This window comes from Thermobia domestica, chromosome 8, assembly GCF_964235325.1.
Source record: "Thermobia domestica chromosome 8, izTheDome1.hap1.1, whole genome shotgun sequence".
NCBI lineage: Eukaryota > Metazoa > Arthropoda > Insecta > Zygentoma > Lepismatidae > Thermobia > Thermobia domestica.
In genome coordinates, this window is record NC_137461.1 from 28,292,633 (window position 1) to 28,312,577 (window position 19,945).

At 38.6% G+C, this 19,945-nt stretch overlaps 1 protein-coding gene across 3 annotated transcripts in view; it reads left to right on the top strand.

Annotated features, from left to right (window-relative positions):
• The window catches only part of LOC145692810 (uncharacterized), a 170,569-nt gene that overhangs the window by 76,678 nt on the left and 73,946 nt on the right, over positions 1-19,945 (top strand). For all 3 annotated transcript variants that reach the window (XM_081768305.1, XM_081768306.1, XM_081768304.1), the window contains exons 3-6: positions 57-240; positions 2,046-2,106; positions 6,312-6,814; positions 8,950-17,678. In XM_081768305.1, coding sequence (XP_081624431.1) covers positions 57-240; positions 2,046-2,106; positions 6,312-6,814; positions 8,950-17,678 — 9,477 coding nt within the window. The remainder of the gene's footprint in view (positions 1-56; positions 241-2,045; positions 2,107-6,311; positions 6,815-8,949; positions 17,679-19,945) is intronic.

Below are 19,945 nucleotides of genomic sequence, written 5' to 3' on the forward strand. Positions count from 1 at the left end.
CAAAGAATATAAACTAGAAGAATCGAAATTTACTGTAACGTATTTCTGTTTTCCAGGAGATAACCAAGATGAGGAACGAGAAAGACGGGAATATGCAAGGAAATTACAGGAAATGCAGAAGTATGTCCCATTTCTGGAAAAAGTGATTGCTCATTTTAAAAAAGATAGGACAGGTGCCCGTGCAGCTCAGCTTGAGAAAATGGAAACCATACTTAATGTTTTACGTAACACGGACCGAAAGTAAGTACTTGTAGTATACTAAAATTAAAACCTCAGAACTGTAATATTTTGTAAACATTTTTTTTTTAAATATGAAAATATTTTAAGTTTAGTTCGTTTAGTTATTAAGAAAACTGTCTTAATAATATAAACTAAATAAACATTCGTTTTAACCCTACAACACTAAATTCCCTAATAGTTACGTTATTACCAAATATTCGTATATTTTAACCCTCGAAGTGTTTTATTTCACTATAATGTATGTATTTTGATTTCACTATAATGTATATTTTGATCAATCTTACAATTAAATAACACTTAACAGTTGATGAGGACCTTTCTTGTTCTACTAGGGTGAGGTATAAGTCTGTCGGTATTTCCGCAACCTAAACAACAAGCGTATACACACTTCGTGATGGAACGTAAATACAAGGTCAAATTGGTCCAAGAGATCAACACGAAGGCCGCAACTTTGTGAGTATCTTCAATCACTGTTTACTGGCAGTGACAATGTGTGCTCAACAATGTCTGATACGTGAAGAAGTTACTGTCTGGGTTCGAACTCGAGCATAACGCTCCGGCACCACCCCAAAACATTTGTCATACGAAAGGGGAAGGTGCAGTGAACCACAGCACAGCAATTCGTTGGTTCCAGAAATTTCATGCAGGTTGTCGGATGATCAGCCAAGGTACGACCACCACATGGTAGAGGTCTGCACGGGCTCGGGCCTACAAAGCATACACAACTTCGGGCTCGGGCCGTAAATTATTAAATATACAACCATATTTCTTGAGCCTTTTCGGGCCTAACTTTGTAAATATACTGTACAACGATATATATTGCGCCATTGTTTCTGGAGAACTTTTAAAGCACAACTGCAAAATTAAACCTCTAATTGCTGTAAATAAAAATACGATTTTCCTTTAATTATTAAGTTTCTGTAATTTGGGCTCATTTGATTATCACACGAGCTCGGGCCTAAATGTTAAAACATATTTCGGATTCGGGTCGGGCCCCACATTGTAAATTCACGGGCCGGGCCGGGCTCGGGGTAAAACTTCCGACCCGTGCAGACCTCTACCACATAACATTCTTCGGTCATACGACATGCTATTTCCTCTTCAGGTCTTTGATGTAGAATTCACCAAAAAATGCATGGATTAGCCACTAGAAATGTTTCATCCTTATTAGTTAGTCATTAAGTGCGGGGTCAAATGTAAGAAGAATGTTTGAAGTTCCATCGAAACTGCATCAATGCGTGGGTGTGTAGATATTGGAAAAGATCAATTCTATGTCATCAGCTCTGAATACTAAGCCTTAGTTTTGTGAGAATTTCACTGTTCTTCTCCGTTGTGATTGTTCTACAGAATCTACCAAATAGTCCCAGAAAAAGTCATAATCATCTGTAGCTTTTTCAGGTTTACTTTTTGCATTAGGTGTAATATTTAGCCACTTTACTTTGATTTCGTCAATATTAAGATAATGTATGAAATTGAGTCACGGACAGAACTTAAATGCGGGGTTACTTCTGTCACAGATATGAATACTCTTTGTCACGGGAAAACTGACAATAAAACTTGCTGACATGCCGGTAGCCAGGTAGTTGAGGCAAATACTCACGTGATTTTTTATACACATTAACCTCAACAGTAATGCTTTATAACCTAATATATCTAATCAGGTAATAATTTTTCAGAAGGCTGGGATGCGTGGGAATGTGAAAACCAAAGGATATTTGATTTCAAACACTTCCTGTAAAATTAATATTTAAGATTGGGATGAAGGTTAATAGTTTCTAATTAATGTTGGTATTTTCTCATTTTAGGCTGAAACTTGATACGCTTAAACGTTGTGAGGATGTGCTTAAAAACCTGTATGAGAAAATGGTAAGTTTTGGTAATTTTTTCTTCGAATTACCCGTAATTGTAAGTTCTATTTTAATTTTTATTTATTACTATTATTATTTTGTCATGAGGGTTGTAGAACTTGGAATACCGAGAAAGCTAATTAGATTAATTAAGATATGTTTAAATGAATCCCAAAGTAAAGTCCTGGTAGGAAAATTTTTGTCCACGAGCTTTTACGTTGAAAATGGCCTAAAACAAGGAGATGCGTTGTCGCCATTATTATTTAACTTTGTGCTGGAACACGCTATAAGGAAAATCAAAGATAGCAACCAGGGCCTAGAGTTGAACGGTATTCACCAGGTTACGGCATATGCTGATGTAAATTTAATAGGGGGTGATAGGAGTACAATAGAAAGAAATGCAGGGACATGGGTTTGGAACAATAGAATCTTACTAAACGCTTGCAGGGACATGAGTTCGGAAGTAAATAAAGAGAAAACTAAATACATGGAAGTGCGTCGGGACCGTAATACGGCAAGTTATGGATGCGTTAAAATATTGAATAATACTTTTGATAAAGTGGATATTTTCAAATATCTAGGATCAATATTAACAGATGAAAATCATATTCACGAAGAAATTAAGTGCCCACTAAAAGCAGGGAATTCGTGTTACTATTCGGTTCAAAATCTCTTGTCGTCGCGAATTCTGTCAAGGAATTTGAAGCTTAAAATATATAAAACGATAATCATGTCTGTTGTTCTGTATGGTTGCGAAACGTGGTCGCTTATTCTGAGGGAAGAACATAGACTGAAAGTATTCGAGAACAAGATCCTGAGACGAATATTCGGACCCAAGAGGAACGAGAATGGGGAATGGCGGAAACTTCATAACGAGGAACTACATAATTTATACGGTTTACGAAACATTGTTAGGGTCATGTAGCTAGAATGGAAGAAAGTAGAAACGCTTTCAAAGTCTTGACTGGAAGACCAATCGGAAAACGACTATTAGGAAGACCTAGGCGCAGATGGGAGGACAATATTAAGATGGATCTCGCAGAAATAGGAATACAAAGTAGAAACTGGATCGAATTGGCTAAGGATAAAAGTCAGTGGAAAGCTTTTGTGAACGTGGCATTGAACCTACGGGCTCCATAGGCCATAGAGTTATTTAGTTAGTTAGTTTAGTTCATGAGGGTTGTAGAGGATTAGGACTCGGAAACCAAACCTTTTAAACATTTTAAACGTCCCGGTAGAAACGTTTAAAGATCTTGATGATTTCGTAAACATGTAAAACATACAAATGTTTACATTTTATAATTAATAAATTTGTTTTACTAAACACTTTTTGTAAAATAGTTTTCATCACTTGAAGTTAACTTAATTATTGTGAATATTGTTGCTTCCTACAAAATACACATGCTGCCATTATTGGCGATAGTCGAGCCTTAATACAGTGTGTCTATCGGTCACGAAAGTCATGAATGTCACGAAATCAGAAAACGGTCATGAAAGTCACGAAATTTAGCTTTTGGGTCACGATTTTTTTTTTTTTTAAACTGTACAAATGTAAGTACAGATTGGAAAATTTTGTTGTATAAAACGTCAAAATTCACCACCAAAAATGTCTATGGTCGGCTTTAGACGCTACCAAATCGCAAGAAAGTACGTTTCTATCGCATGGATGAAAATTCGGCCTAATTCACACGCAAATTCGCTCTTGAAAATGGTAGGAAATTTTATGATTTGGTAAAGAAAAGGTCACGAAAAAGTCACGAAATTTCATTTTGGAATTTTAATAGACACCCTGTAATACTACCTTAAGTTTTCAATACAAGTAAGGTAACTTGAGGTATGTTGAGCATCTGTTGCATCATTCCTATCTCCTTCACAACGCCTTTCTAATATTAGTGCAAGTAAATTACATGTATCATTTTACTTACAGATCTCTGTAATCCCTATTCTAAACTTCCAAGCTTTCGACTCTCCCCAGGAGTCATGGTCACGGAGGTTAAAAACAGGAAGAAGAATAAAAATATCAAGGAATAACATGGAACGGACTTACCAAAGGAGGAGTTGTGTTGGACAGAAACACGTTGTCAAGTACCACGGTAGTCTTCAAATGGTAAAAGTTTAATCTAACCATTTGAAGATTACCGACGTACTTAACAACGTGATTCTGTCCAATACACGTCTTCCCTTGGTAAATTCTTTCCATTTTATTCCTTAATGTTTTTATTCTTCTTCTTCCTGTTTTTAACTTCCGTGACCATGACTCCAGGGGAGAGTCAAAAGCTTGGAAGTTTAGAATAGTCGGGAATTACAGAGATCTAAATAAAACGATTCGTGACCGTGGTTTTACATTGTCTAAATGATATATCTTCTATGAAACAGAAAGCTCGCTATATAATCAGTTGTATGGTGTTATGCAACTGTTTAAGAGAAATGTTTGTAAAAATTTCTCGGCTCTGGTGGAATTTGCAGAAATCATGAAGTGGATGTGATACTTTGTATTCTGTTCACCGTAAACCATTCGTATACCAAAGTTCATACATCATTCAGAAGAAGAAGAAAAAGAATAAAATTCCCCTTTCAACTTTTCTTACAAGTGGAATTTTGTAATAATACGAGATATGAAACCTTGCTTCAAGTGATGACTTGTCATCGTACTGAAATCATTTTTCATTCTTCCTCTTCGGGGTTTGAATTTTCAGAAAATCCGTGATATCAACCATCCGAAATTGAAGATTTATTGTGATGTGATTAGAATAATAACCGAAATAGCCATGAGAGTTTATATCTATAAACTTTTCCGGGATGGTACCTAACTTATAGGTCCCAGGCCGCTTCCCTCCTTCCCCAATCCTTTCTTCCTTCCCTTTCCCTGGATGGTGTGCTCGCCGAGGGACGTCATCCCTCAAATCGTGAAGGGCTAAATGGCCTTAGATGCTGAAAGCTCAGAAATCTAAATCCTAAATCCCCTTGATTTATTTGTATAAATTACTTATGATTAATTTGATTACATTCCGTAACAATTCAGGATTTCTGATATAGAAATGTTATAAGCTGTACTTATTAACCAAAAAGGTATTACAGAGATCGATGCTGTAGATATAATCGTGAAGCATTGTTTATATATTCTACAAATGTATACAATATGATGCTAGAAAAACTTGTTTGATAATGGAAAATAGGCAATAGACACTTTGCGCCCAAGAATGCAAAGTTACATGTGGTGATTGCTCAGTAGGTAATAGACGTAGTATTTAATGTGATCTAGTAAAATTACACTTAGCTTTCAAGCCTTAAACAGATCGTCAACGTAGTGTAGAAAAGAAACAGTCTGCTAGAGATTCAAGTCTGGTTGAGCGATAGCCATCTATATTGAGTCATAGTGAAACCTCCCTTAACTGAATAATATTGTCCCTGCAAAACTACACAGTAAACTTCCAATTATTCGCGAAGTTTGTGACACGGCAGTCGTGGAAAAGCGAATTATCCACAAAAGGCCGCAGAGAGTTACAGATCAAGACAAAAATGCTTTTGAACAATTTTTTAGTTACAGTAGGGGGAAGGGGTGTTATACATATAGTTACGACTTAAATAGTAGTTCCCTGTACCTACAAGTTTGTTGGTTTATATATACAGAAAACAGTCAGCTCTTCGTTTTTTCATTTTAAAACACTTATTCGGTATTTGTGATTGAAGTCGTCTTTAACAACGTTTTGTCAATGATACATAGTCTTGTTCACCACATATTGAAAGAGTCTGTCAATGTAATTGAGCTGCGTCTTCTTTCTTACGTTTCTCCTAACCATACCCAATACTCCACCAACGATTTCTTCATCAGTAAGGTATTCAAAATCTTTATCATTGGCGTCACATTAATCCACTCAACGTTGTTTTCATGGCCATTATTTTCTTCAAGACTTCACTAACGTAGTTTGCTTAAATATCTTCCTAAGCACTGTCGATGTAATAAACGCTCTCAAAGATCGTGTAGTCTTTCCTGAAGCCCTGAAGATCTTCCTCTTTTGTCATTTTTTTTGAGTAAGTTTGATTTTTTCTTCATTCAAGCAGTCACTCCTGCTGGATAAGAGCTGCAACGTTGGGAGGCAAAAACTTGATTTAAAGAGAAAAAAAAATCTTGTGGGTGGGACGGGACGTTGTCAATCAGCATTTTTCTACTAGTGATACTAGTTCTCATATGTGCGTTTATTGATTTTATTGTTTGAATTCCAGGGTAGTAAAATGTGTGGCAAACCGAAAGCGAAAAACGAGAAGGAACATGATGATATAAACCGGCCTGGGCCCAGTGGGTTAGGAAGATCGAGAAGACAGGAAGAAGATGACATGAATCGACCTGGGCCCAGTGGACTAGGGAGGTCCAGAAGTCAAGAAGATGAGACGAATCGTCCTGGGTCCAGTGAGTCGGGAAGATCGAGAAGACAGGATGATGATGACACGGACCGGCCTGGGTCCAGTGGGCTAGGAAGGTCGAAAAGACAGGAAGAGGATCGACTGACGAAGAAAGAGATTCCAGATTCAGTGAAGAAGCGAGATGAAAAGTCTGATTTAAGTGTAACCAAGACTGAAAAAGATTTAAAGAGTGATTGTAGAGTAAAGTGTGAACCTGTTAAAGTTAAAAGTGAGCCTGTTTTCAGCTCAAATGAAAAGACTGTCAATATCAAGCAGGAAAAAGTGTCCGACTTCGTCAAACCGGAAAGAACATCAGATGGGGAAGGGTAAGTGTATAATTTTCTTATTGTAACCAACTTGGTAGTTAAAAAAAAAAAAAACTCGAAGGCACAGGGACAAAAGTCCGTCAATGTGACTCTTATTCTATGCCTATCCAATCCAAAACTATGATTAGTACCAGGCGGGCACAGAAATTTTTGTTAGGAGGAGTGCAAGCTTTGTGGGACGTGGGGCGCTCGTAGTACCAACATACTTAGACGTAAGCATGGTTCCGGTTTCGATTCTCGGACTCGGTAGGGTAAGGGAGTCTCATATATAACCTCAGTACTGAAAAGAGACATTAACTCGCAATAAATCAAGTACAATAAGCTTAGGATTACCGAAGTCCTTTCATAATGCTAAAACTGAACTAAATTAACTCAAAAATTGAGGAAACCCTTATCCAGTATTCAATTTGCAGCATCGTAAATTACTATATTAATGGACTCCCGAATCTCCAAAATTCCGTACATAGATTAGTTTTACTCTAGTCTTAACTGTTTCAGTACTTGTGCCCCTAAAAGTGAATTGAACTTACACAGAAAGCATACCATTCGGCTGATTAATTTTTGGTACACCAACTTTATTGTTTGTAGAGCTTCGCGGTGGCTCAGTGGTACAGCGTTCAACTCTGGTGTGTGTGGGGTCCCAGGTTTGATCCCAGCTCGCGCCAAGTGAACTTTGTGGTGGACAAACATGGTGTGCGTTTGTTTCCTCGGGGTTCTCCGGTTTCCTCCCACTTTCTTCATTCCACCATTTCATTAATTTCTCATAATCACCGTCTCCTTTAGCCTAGCCGGCATAAACGTGGAACGTAAAACACAAAGACTTAATTTCATTTGTTTGTTGAGCTTTGTACAGGAACTTAATTGAAGTATATTTTCCAGCACGAGTTCTAGTAACACCAAAGCGTTCACCTCTGAGTTCGACCCTAGGTCATTGTGTTTGTAGTGTGTGTCCACGGGTTCTCCAACATTCCTATCCCACCAGCTCTTTCATAGCTATTCACTTTCATTAATTATGTCTCCTTTAACCTAAAAGTCACAACTGCCGGATGTAAAACTGAAAAACTTCATTTTTTTAATTTCTTTCTTTCTGGTAATATTCTTAATTTTGTAATGGAATCTCTTTTCAGTGTACAGTATTATCGCTTGTGATAGTAAATCAAGTATTTCAGAATATTTAATTATTAGCATTATTATCAACCTCTATATTGATGGAGAAGTAAATATAGCAGAGATTTAGGAAAAGGTTGAATTGAGTTGAATTTGAGTTAAGGTCCCGTTCAGCAGCGAAGCTATGAAACGTGGACCTACTGAGTAACGTGGAATCTAAACCACATGAGCTCTCGCCGGAAATCGAACCCAGATGTCCCACGCGAAAATTAGGAAAGAAAAATGGGTACGTTGGTTATAAATATATCACTAGGAATTTTGGTGTATGATCACCAGAAATAGTTAGAATATGTAAGCACACGTTTATAAAAATAATAGAAACACCTTACCAGATTAACTTGGCGTTAGACCAACTTTCGCTCCCAGAACAGCTCTGATGCGACATGAAATGGTCATGAAGGTCGTGAATGGTAGCAGTGTGCACCACTCAGTTGCATGAGAAAGGATGAGACGGAAAATTGCGCTGGATTCCCGTCTCTAAAAGCGGACCATAAATGTTCAGTTATCTATGGAACACTTCAGGGATTCCAAAAGTGTTAAAAATAATATTTGGAAGTAAACAAAGGATCAGTACTTAATTTTAATTGACAATTCTAAAATACAATTAGACATCTGTGCATGCGGAATTTTTTATCTGGCAACTTCAGTATATGCTATGTTGATACCGTGCCTGCTCCATTACACATTAACAATGTATGTTTCATAATGTTACGATAAGGTTTTATAGAGTAAGTAAGTAAAGAATACAGTTTTCATTCTTCACTGTAGACACAACGAGGAGAAACATATCCTTTTCAACCTCTCCCCCCGTAAATGATTGTAGATGTAAATTTAATTTTTAGTTCGATGTATTAATGCTTCCCAAATTGCATGTTTTTCGCAATGTTGTCATAGCTATAGCTATATATATATATATATATATATATATATTCTAAAGACTGTATTTTTAAAATAACTTTACATTTCAGGGCCTCCAGAGATGGACGAAAGAGTCGTCCAAAACATGGAGATTCTATAATCGTAATCAGTTCGGATGATGATATCCCTCCTCGTAGTCCAAGTCCTGTGTCACTGCCCTGGGGAGAGATCAAGAAAGCAGAACGTGATTTACATTCTCGTGTTGAGAATATTCCTCGAAAAGACTCTTCAAAACTTCCAGCGTCTCGGGACAGTTTACAGGCAAGTCGAGAGAAACTCAATAGATTAATGGGACCAGTGGAAAAACCGTCGCTGAAAGAAAGTGATCCGGTGAAATCCTTAAGTTGGTTAGGAAAAGATGGATCAGTGGAAAAAGATAAGTTGTTTTGGGATAGGAAAAAAGAGAGTGAATCTGTCAGTTGTGCTCAGGATCCGAGGACCGATCCTAGGGATCGTAAACCAATTGTGTCACAATCAAGTGCATCCGATCCGCGTAAAACAAGTGTTTCTACCTCTCATAATTTTGGTAAGGTGCTAGAGAGTGCAGACAAGTACGAAGCAAAGCCGAAATTGAAATCGGACGAAAAACCTAGTGAAAAACCCAAACCAAAAGGTGATCATTATGTGTTATGGGGTGAATACGTTTCGAAGAAGACTCAGTTTGATGACAGTGCGAAAATCCTGTCCGATAAATCGAGCAAACTGCCAGCCGAATGTAGTACCTCAGTTTCGCCGCGGAAAACTTCGAAGAGAAATGTAGTCGATATGGACATTGATGATGATGATGATGAAGCTTGTGATAATTTCCCATCATCATCATCCCCACCACCACCTCCTCCCCCTCCCCAGTCACCTCGCTTTGGGAGCTCTGCGAATGGACCTCGTCTTTCAGTGCCATTGTTCTCACGTTCCATAAGCAAACTTGATGATCCTGCGTCAAAGGTGGCTGATAAAATCAAAGGAGAGTCTGAACGACGAGATACAGCGAGAAGTATCAGAGCGAAATTAGAACAAGAAATTAACAAGGTTCATCGCGTGGGCATAAGTACAGGTGGGGCATTAAGAGCTTTAGCTGGGAAGGTACCGTCAATGCCCGAACCAGAAGTTTTACCTGCTGCAAGTATGAGTTCCATTGACAAGCAGCAGATTTCACCAACGAAATTAAAACCTGACTCTGTAACTGATGCAAAAGGCAAGGAAAGTGGACGAACAGTAGAAAAAGAACTAGGGAGAGACAAAGCTAAAGATCAGATGCCTAAACCATCTTCTGAAGTAAGCAAAGAAGTAAAGGATCGGAAGTTGAGTGATCCACGAAAATTAAATCGAGATAGGCCTCCATCACCCCCACCGCTTCCTCCAAGCCGAGAGAGACCACCGTCACCTCCCGTACTTCCTCCAAGTGAGAAGCAAATTCCATTTCTTTCTCCTCCTGCAGTGAGTGATAGTTTCCATCAAACCAGTTCAACCAAAGAAAAGAAATTACCTGTTCCCCTGTCTGATCCTCGCTTACGACAAAGCAGTGCATATGTTGCAGCTGGTATTGTAAGTGGTAGACGTACTTCGAGAGAAAGCACCAGTAGCACTGACTCAACAAGTCAAGTCTCAGCAGCGCCATCAAGTATGACATTATCTAATCTAAGTCATGAAGAATTACAAAAGCTTGTGCAAGAGAATCTCCGCAATTTGCCATCTCCACCTCCCGATACCAAAGAAATTCTACGAACAGTGCAGCAAACAACACAGCATACTAAGCAGGACTGGAACCAAGGATCCACTGTTGACCATTCGAATTTAATACCTCTTGGTAGCTCAACGAAGAATACGAACGTAGGGCATCCAGTTTCAAATATTCAGCCTATTTCTACAATTATAAACCATTCAGTGCCTAGCGATCCAAGATTAGTTTCCCAGCACAAAGCTAGTTTACCTTCTCCTGTATCGCCTCCGTCGCAAACACTTTTTAATGCAGCACAAGTGTCTCCAACGCCTCGCTGGCCAGGAACATATTCTCATAGTGATGTAAACATTCCTTTAACTGGCCCAAATGCTGTGAATGTCAAGCCAAATTATCCATCTGGGTTTCAGCAACCATCCCCCAGTCTTCCTTCACCACAGATGTCACCCAATATCTCTTCAACTCCATGTTCTCTTAGTGGTCTTTCAAGCCCAATATCTCATATTCCAATGAATGTTCCGCAGTGGCCCGTTATGACTACAGCTACAACAGCTGGTCAAGTACCACCAATGTATAATTCCGGTTATCTACCACAGAATCATGTGGTAAATACACGGCCAATAGCACATGCTTCTGTAAATGGTGTCCATGCACATCCAGCTGTTCCACATGCTTCACTTGTAACTCCACACTCTCAGACTGTACGAACATCATCCATGGGAGCCTATGGTCATAATGTAAACGCAATTGGTACGCCAGTTACGTACGGACATGATGTTGATTTGAGACAGTATCATTCTGCACAAGATAGAGATGTAAGAAATTTCAGTACTTATAGTGATCCGAAAAAAGGAATACCCGGCCGTAGTATGGAAAGAATTCCACCTCACATGGGAAGTAGCCACAGATCAAGTTATGATGATCCGAGATCGAAACCGATTGATTCAAGAGACAGAGGACGATCGTATAATCAAGATCGGTATGAAAGATATGGAGATCGTTATAGAGATCGTAGAGATAGTGACTGGAGCAGAGAAAGGAGTGATCGAGATAGAGATAGAGACAGAGATCGAGATCGAGATTGGAGCAGGTCACGAGATGATCGAGGCCGGGAAAGGGAACGAGATAAGAGTAGAGATCGAGAGAGATACCGAAGTGGATCCTCGGATTCCAGCAAGAAAGATGGTGAAAAACGTGACACGACTGATGTTATTTCCCCATTAGACCAGTTGTACAGTAATCTGTCATCGTTTCCTCAGCAAACAGGCAGAGGATATGGCTTCCAAAAATTCCGTATTCCTAAGAAAAAACGACCAGAAACACCGCCACCAAAACCTCCTTCTCCCGAACCACCTCCTCCACCCCCACCACCTGAGGAAGAACCAATGGAGGAAATTGAGCCTGTTGAGGAAACGGAACAAGAGAAACCAGAAGTGAAACAAGATGAATCATCCCAAGAAGGTAAAGAATCAACGTCCGAGGAGAAGTCTAAGGAAGAGGTAACCCCTGAACTAATTGAGACAATAATTAAGAAGTCAATAGAGAGTATTGAAGCAAATGTATTTAAACACTCAAAACTAAATATTCTTGAAAAACTACAAGAAAAATTGCAAGCGTCAAAGTTCAAGAAAATTCGCAAGATTTTAGAATCGGATTCCGAAAGTGACGTTGATGAGAAGGGCGAAGAAGGTGATAACGATAGTGATGATAACGTGGCCAATGTGAAAAGCAAGAACAAAGTTAAACATAAATCAAAGAGGATTATTGAATCTGGTGATGAGTCAGGTGACGAGAAAGCAAAGTCAGAAGACAACGATTCCTCAGCCGAAGTGCCAAAAGACGAGAATCCGCCTGAAGAAGAAACAACAACACCGATGGGTACGTCACCCAGACAACCCAAAAGAAGACGACGATCACGGAAAAGGAAATCGAGAGCACGAGCACCAGCTGGAATAGCCGATACACAAATTATTGAGGAACAGGAGGAACCGGAACCAGAACCAGACATCCTAGAAGGGGATGAGGAAATGGCTCCTGTCTCAGCCGTGGAATCGGGATCCGAAAGTATGAAACAAGAAGAAACTTCTGAAAAGGAACAAAGAAAGGGCAGAAGAAGATCTCGACGCAAGAAGGTAACCGAAGAGAAAGTAGATGCTGAGATGAAAAAAGAGGAAGTAAAATGCACTCTAGAAGAACCAGTGAAGGAAGAGAAACCAAAGCGCAAGGGAGCAAAGAAACAGAAAGATGTTGTTAAGGAGGAAGAAGTGAAAGAGGAGCAAATTATTCAGGATGACGATATTCAGGATGATGAAATGGAGGATATAAAACGAAAGAAACCTAATAAAAGACGCTCATCATTAGAATTGTTACAAGAAGACATCCGAGAAATGTTCATTAGTGAAGGTGTGGTAACAGCGACTGGTTATAGGATGTGCCGAATGCAGAAAGAACTACAATCGGTTACTCCTACGCCGACAGAGAAACCAAAAGCTGTAGAGAAAAAGGGTAAGAAAACAAAAGAAGAAAAAGAATCAAGTGACTCGGATGTTTCTGAAAGTGAACGAACCATTCAGTCAATTAAGGATGAACTAGTATCACCTCGTGAACGACCTAGTAGCGGGAAGAAAGGGAAAAGAAACACTGAACCAAAGAAGATGAAACCAGAAGCTGATACGAAAGTTAAGACCGACACAATGGACGACGACGATGATTCTGATGATATGGAATACGAGGAGGCTCAGGAGGAAGATGATGATGAATTCATTAATGTAAAACCAAAGAGAGGAAGGAGAAATTCAGCTAAAAGAGGTCGATGGAGACGCCCTACATCTCAAGGAAAAGATATTTCTCGTGAGGTACAAACTAATCTAATCCCGAGAGTGATGTTGGATAAAGCCGACGTAAGTAAATTTTTAAGTTTGAATTCAGCGCAAAATAGTTCGACTGAGGACAGCTGCGATGAAGGAGCGAAATCTACTGTTTCCGATTATTCATCATCATCTGTGAGAGCTAAGGGACCACCCTCAAGAGCTGTGGCACGACGGGGAAAACCTTTCAAGCGTCACTTTGTTGGAAGTCGAAAAATTACGGAGAAAAATTGGCAGTCTGCAGATGATGCAGCAACCACAATGTCTGATGAATCATCTGAATCTTTGTCACAGAAGAAGTCCGTGAGTTTGAGGAAGAAAGTTCTGTGTGAAGCTCAGAAGAAGGTTAATAATGAAAACTTGGAGGGTAATGAAGGAAATGAGCATATGGATTCGGATGATGTAGGAACCTCGGTCTCTGATGACTCTTCAGTTGGTAGCTTTAAGCAAAAAGTGAGTCAACGCGGCAGGGGCGGCCGCAGACGACAGAGACGTGGAGGCAAAAGAGTCGTGTCCCGAGCTATCATTGAGAGTGATTCTGAAAGTGAAACGGCTGCTACCAAAGAAGACAAGCAGGAAATTAGTAAGGATAAAGTCTGTGAAGAACATATAAAGCAGGGCGAGGTTAAAATTCAGGAAGATGCGAAGAGAAGTTGCTCCGAGAAAGAAAAGGCAGACAGTGAACAAGATGATGAAGAGTGTGTTTCTTTAAGTAAAGTGAAAGAAATGTTGAAGGAGAAAAAGTCTACTACTGGTAAGGCGAAAGCTGAGAATGATTCTACAGAGAAAAGTAACTCTGCGGAAAATATAGGTTTAGAGACTGGAAACACAGGTGCCATAGAGACAGATGGAAAAATTACTAAGGATAAAGTAGTTGATACTTCTATTACAGAGCCAAAGCAACCGGAAAAGAACAACAAAACTGCTACCACCAATACTACTGCAGAATTAGAAAAGGATTTGAGTACAAAGGAAGAAGCGAGTGCAACAGTTGAAGAGAAAGTAGAAGAAGGACAAGTAGAAATGCAGGATGTAGAGAAAGCCGTAGAAAAAGATTTGCTAAAGACAGACAACAGAGTGAGAGAAGAAACTGTAGAGAAGCCGAAACAAGTATCAGAAAGAACCGGAAATGAATCTGGCCAAGAATTATCAGGAAAAGTTGAAAGCGAAGTTCGTCAAAAAGTGTCAGAAAGAGTTGAAAGCGAACCTGGTGAAAAAGTGTCAGAAAAACTTGAAAATGAAGCTGGTAAAAAAGTGTCAGAAAAACCTGAAAATCAAATCTGTCAAAAAGTATCAGGAAGAGTCGAGAGCGAATCTGGTCAACAAGTATCGAAAAAAGGAGAAAGTGAAGCTGGTCAAGAAATGATAGAAAGAGATGAAAATGAAGTTGGTCGAAAAGTGGTAGAAAGAGATGAAACTGGTGGAAGCGTGTTAGAAAGAAATGAAAATGAAGTTGAGCAAAAAGTATCAGAGAAAGACGAAAATGCAGCTGTACCAGAAGCACCAAAAATAAGTGAAAAGGAAGTTAGCCAAGAAAGAGTTGAGAAAGCAACACCGGAAGAAAAGAAAATAGAAAAGAAAGACATTACCATGGAAAAAGAGAAATCAGCACAGTTGACAGAGAGTGTTGTAGCTGTCAGTGAAACTGAAAAGAATCCGCCTATCGTAGATTTACAAAGTCTACCAGAGGAACCGATTGTGATACCGAAGAAGAGGGGCGTGAAAAGAGGCAGAAAGCGTCAGAATTGGTCAAATGGTGTAATAAAGAAATTCAAAGGGAAAGCGAAGACCAGCATTTCACCAGGTCGAAAAGGAACTCTTGAGAACGGTATCACAACAGAAAATAATGATATTAAAATATGCGAGACGAAATCACCTGGCAAGAAATATTCTAAGTACGGTACCGTTGACAGTTGTGTACTGTGTGGCTACGGAGGCAAATTAATAGTGACTCATTACTTGACAAAGCATCCGGACTCAGAAGTTGCGTGCTCACGCTTGACAAAGGAAGAAGCAGAAAAAGCAATAAAAGAGGCCGAAGAGACTCATCTAGATTACGAAGTGATTGAAGGGGATCATATGATTGATGAAAGAACTAATATAGGCACACAAATGTATGCGTGTAGGCTGTGTAAAGCAGTTGTCGGTTCAGTTAACGATTTCTATGATCATGTTTCCACACATACCGGAGAGTACAGATACCAATGCGAGTATTGCTCTTACAAAGCACCTCGTAAAGACACAGTTAAAAGTCACTTTTATCATGCACACCAAAATCTTAAAGGCAGGGAAGGCCTCAATATAATCTTACTAGTTGGTCTGACCAGTTCTACTCTATGTGGTTACGTCTGCTCAGAATGCTACTATCTTCAAATGTCAAAAGAACGAGTGGAAAAGCATATTGAGAATAAACATGAAAATAATGCCACTACTATTAAAATTAATATGTGTAGGCCAAATGACTTGGATGATGATGATGATTCACAAAGTATTCCTTCAACTAGTACTTACCAAATAACAGTGAAGCGAGAAGGGGAAGAGAACTCTAATTTGTCAGCTGTGGCCGAAACTCCAGCGACTCTTGATAACAATTTGATTGAATCTAACGGAAAGGGAACACCTAATGAAGAGATCGGTGGTGAAGACTCCGATTTTGATAATCAAACGTTAGGTGATTCTACGATGGACTGTGATCTTAGTGGCGAAGAAGACACCAAGAAAAATATCACGATTGTGGAGTGTCCAATTGAGATCATTGATGCTGAGGAGTATAATAACCGCATAGAGAAAAAGATGTGGGAAATAAAAGTGAAAACGATTGAACAGTTGGAATCTGCTTGGATGAAAGATCCGTATATTGTGAATATTTCCGAACGTCTTTCAGTCATTGAGAAAATAGCCGACAAAGTGTATCAAAATAAGAATACAGTTTCAGAGGAGGCTGAAGAAAGTACTGAAAATAGCGTTGCAGCAAATGTACCCGTGAATGAAAGTGCCACAGAGAAAACTTCCGTGACTGAAACCCAGGATAATAATACAGCTGAAAGTGTCTGTGACAACAGTGATACCTCTGGTTTACCTGTCATAAGTGGTGTTTTTGGAAATGTATCGGAGAAACATCTAGCACAAACAGAGGACAAGTTATCCACTGATAAGGAGGACAAGGATGAAAACAAAGAGAATGTTGAAACTAGAAAAGAAAATGATGATAGTGAAGGTGAAGCTAGCGCTGATGAGCAGATTGATGTAGTTGGTACCCCTGTTGCATCGTCTGAGTCTGCTGATGATGAGAATTCATCATCTGACTCGGAGAGTGATTGTGTCATAATAGATCCTGTAGATATGTCAGAAGTCCCTGTTAATGAAAGCACTGGGCTTATAGCTAGAACTATCTGTCGCCTAGCAGAGCATTTGAACGTCCAAGTAGAAGGCAAAGATAAATTTAAGGAATTCGTGGAGAGAATTGAACCACCGGAAATCAAAATTGAAAAGGAAGTACTTGAAAATGAAACCATTAAAATTAAGACTGAAAATGACGTTGATAAACTACCAGAAAATGAGTCCGTAACCTTGAAACATGGTAGACCTCCACCACCTCTTTCCATTAAGGACTTAACTGAAATGAAAATAGGGCCAATAGGAGCGAAACGGTTTACAAGCGGTATCTTATTCCAATGCTGCGCACCAAACTGTTCATTTTCATCTATATGTGAGACATTGTATGTTACTCACGTGGAACGATGTCATGTTAAAGACATGGGACGAATTTCTTACCCATGTGACAAGTGCGGGAATCCTTTCGTTGATGTAAAAGATATCATAGAACATCTAAAACTATGCCATTTACAAGAAAAGTCCAGTAATGAAGCTGGAAGTGATACCACTACACCAACACCTGAACCTCCTAGTGTCACTTCGGTGAATGTATCTTCGGGACAAGCTCCAATAACTCCTGAAGAAGGTGCAAAATCTCAGACGAAACCACCCGAGGAACCAGCAAAGCCAGTTAAGCCTTTGATTCAGGTGCGAAGATTAAGTGGGGATCGATTGTCAGTGCCAAAATCTGAAGATACTGCTGTTAAAAACGACAGTACCAGTGAACCACTTCCGCGTGGAGATAACGAACCACCAATTTTGGAAGCAAATGGGGAACCAAGAACAGCAATGCTTGGTCAGTCACCACGAAAAGAGATGCCTAAACTTACCAGTCTTACGTCGAGTCCAGTGAAAGCTCCTGGTAAGTATTTGTTTTGTATAGTAATTAGTCATATTTGGGTGCTTCATCCATAATAATAAACTGTTTTCTCTTGTGTAAAAAACACTGCTCTGTAATATATGTAGATATCAAACTAGGTCGCAGTAGCAACGTGAGATAGAATTAAACCTTACTGCCTCGAATCTTATTGTATAACATTCATTTAGAAGTAGCAAAAATAATTCTTTAGATACCATAAACTGCGGTTACTTGAAAGTTATTTCTTTTTCAAACTATCCCTTGTTATTTATTGCCATTGATTTTTCTTCGTCTTGTGATGTTTCTAGAGTTTAATTCATCTTACCTTTTCCTGCAGTCATAACAAATTTTGCTGAGGCTGAAGCCTCCCAGCAGTCAGAATGTGCTATTTCCAAGTAGCCCCGCGTTTGGGGCTATTTGGAAAGAACCATTTAAAAGATCACACTTTCTTAAGAAGATTGATATGCAACATGCCTATGTTTCTTTCATAGTAGTGTGGTCCTAGGCTGTTTTAAATAATAATAATAATAATAAAAAAAAATGCACAACCTTTTAGTTAAACGCAATAAATTGTTGAACCAATCTAAGCCAACTACTGTGGTAAGCTTGTCTTCCTGAAGGCCTACAGAACCAATAAACATTTTTCTTTGCAATATGCTTTTATAAACGGCAATTTTTTAAACCATGCAAGGGAAATTCTGGCAAACACCAATACACGCATAAGCTTTTGAGATTTCTTTAAGATATTAAAACTGTCCTACGTAATATCAGGCTTTCCAGTGCTCCTATATTTCCTATTTTTCGTATATATTTGCGTCCATTCCTATAAACTCATATATTTCCTACACTTTAACGAAACCACTTATATTTTTATGGCATTTCTACTTCCACTTGAGGAAATAACATAAGGAAATAAGGCATGGGTGGTTGGAAGGCCTTTTGTCTCTACAGTAGGGTGGTTGAATAGAGATTATTCTGTGTTTCGTCCTTTCCTGCTTATTGTCTGAAGATAATTACACCAAACAATGTACAGTTAGCGCAAAAAGTATTCATACAGCTACAAAATGGAACAAAAAATAAACTAGTTTCGTCATATTCATTAAAAAGTTCTATGGAGTAATGATTTTAAAGATTTATAAATAATTTATTTATTTGTATCAATACTTTTTGCACTAACTGTAGGCAAATAATTGTAGAATATGTTATACATAGTCAAATCTTAACTTAAAAGCACCAGCAGCAGAATGCTTACATTTTTATTTTATTTTGCATTTCAGATAGTTGTTCCAGGAAGACGGCAACGGTATTTCTGCGTCTTCCCCGTAGCGTTTCAGTATTCCATTGCCATTTCTGCGTTTTCTGTTCTGTCATTCCTACTCTGATATCCAATTTTCTGTTTCAGTGACATCTATTGAGCGTACAGGGTTGACTTTATAAGGATCATATGTAATTTCTGTGCATTTTTTTTTATTTCTACCTATTAGATAACGGAAATGTTTCTTCCAATAGGTAGAAATATTGTTATATGAGTTTCTTTGTTCCTTGTTCGTTCAAAATGTTCCAGATGCACAAATGTTCCTTCTAAATGTTCCAGGAAATAATTGAAATGTTCTTTTTCACAGCTCCACGAAACCTCCTATATTTTTTCGTCGTAATTTCCTATATATATATATATATATATATACAGTGGCGGATCCAAGGGGAGGGCTATAGGGGCTATAGCCCCCCCCCCTTGACGCTCAGGTATACACTGGATAAAATGGGGTTCAATCCTGCTTTACACTGGATAAAACGGCAAAATATGGTTTAGCCCCTCCCTTGATCATATCCTGGATCCGCCCCTGTATATATATAAATATATATATATTCATTAACATTGGAAAGCCTGTAATCTTATGAACTTTATGTATGTATCATATCAGTAATTGCCTTACATCGGTTTACAAAATTGCCTGGTATCATTTTTACAAGTGTACCTTTACGTTAACTCTTTGCAAAAATACCATATCGTACTGTTATAATAATAATAATGTAACACAGTACGATAAGAACAAAAAATAATTCTAGGCCAAGCTAGGCCCTTCTAGTTATATATATATATATATATATATATATATATATATATATAATATAAATTGCTGCAATGTCATATGGAAAAACAACTTGTTCTTTGCGGTTGTAGGTAAGTTTAGGCAAAACTTCAATAATGTCATCGTTGTCTATCCCCTGATCAATATCGTCATTTTTAGTAGAAAAAATGACCACAGATT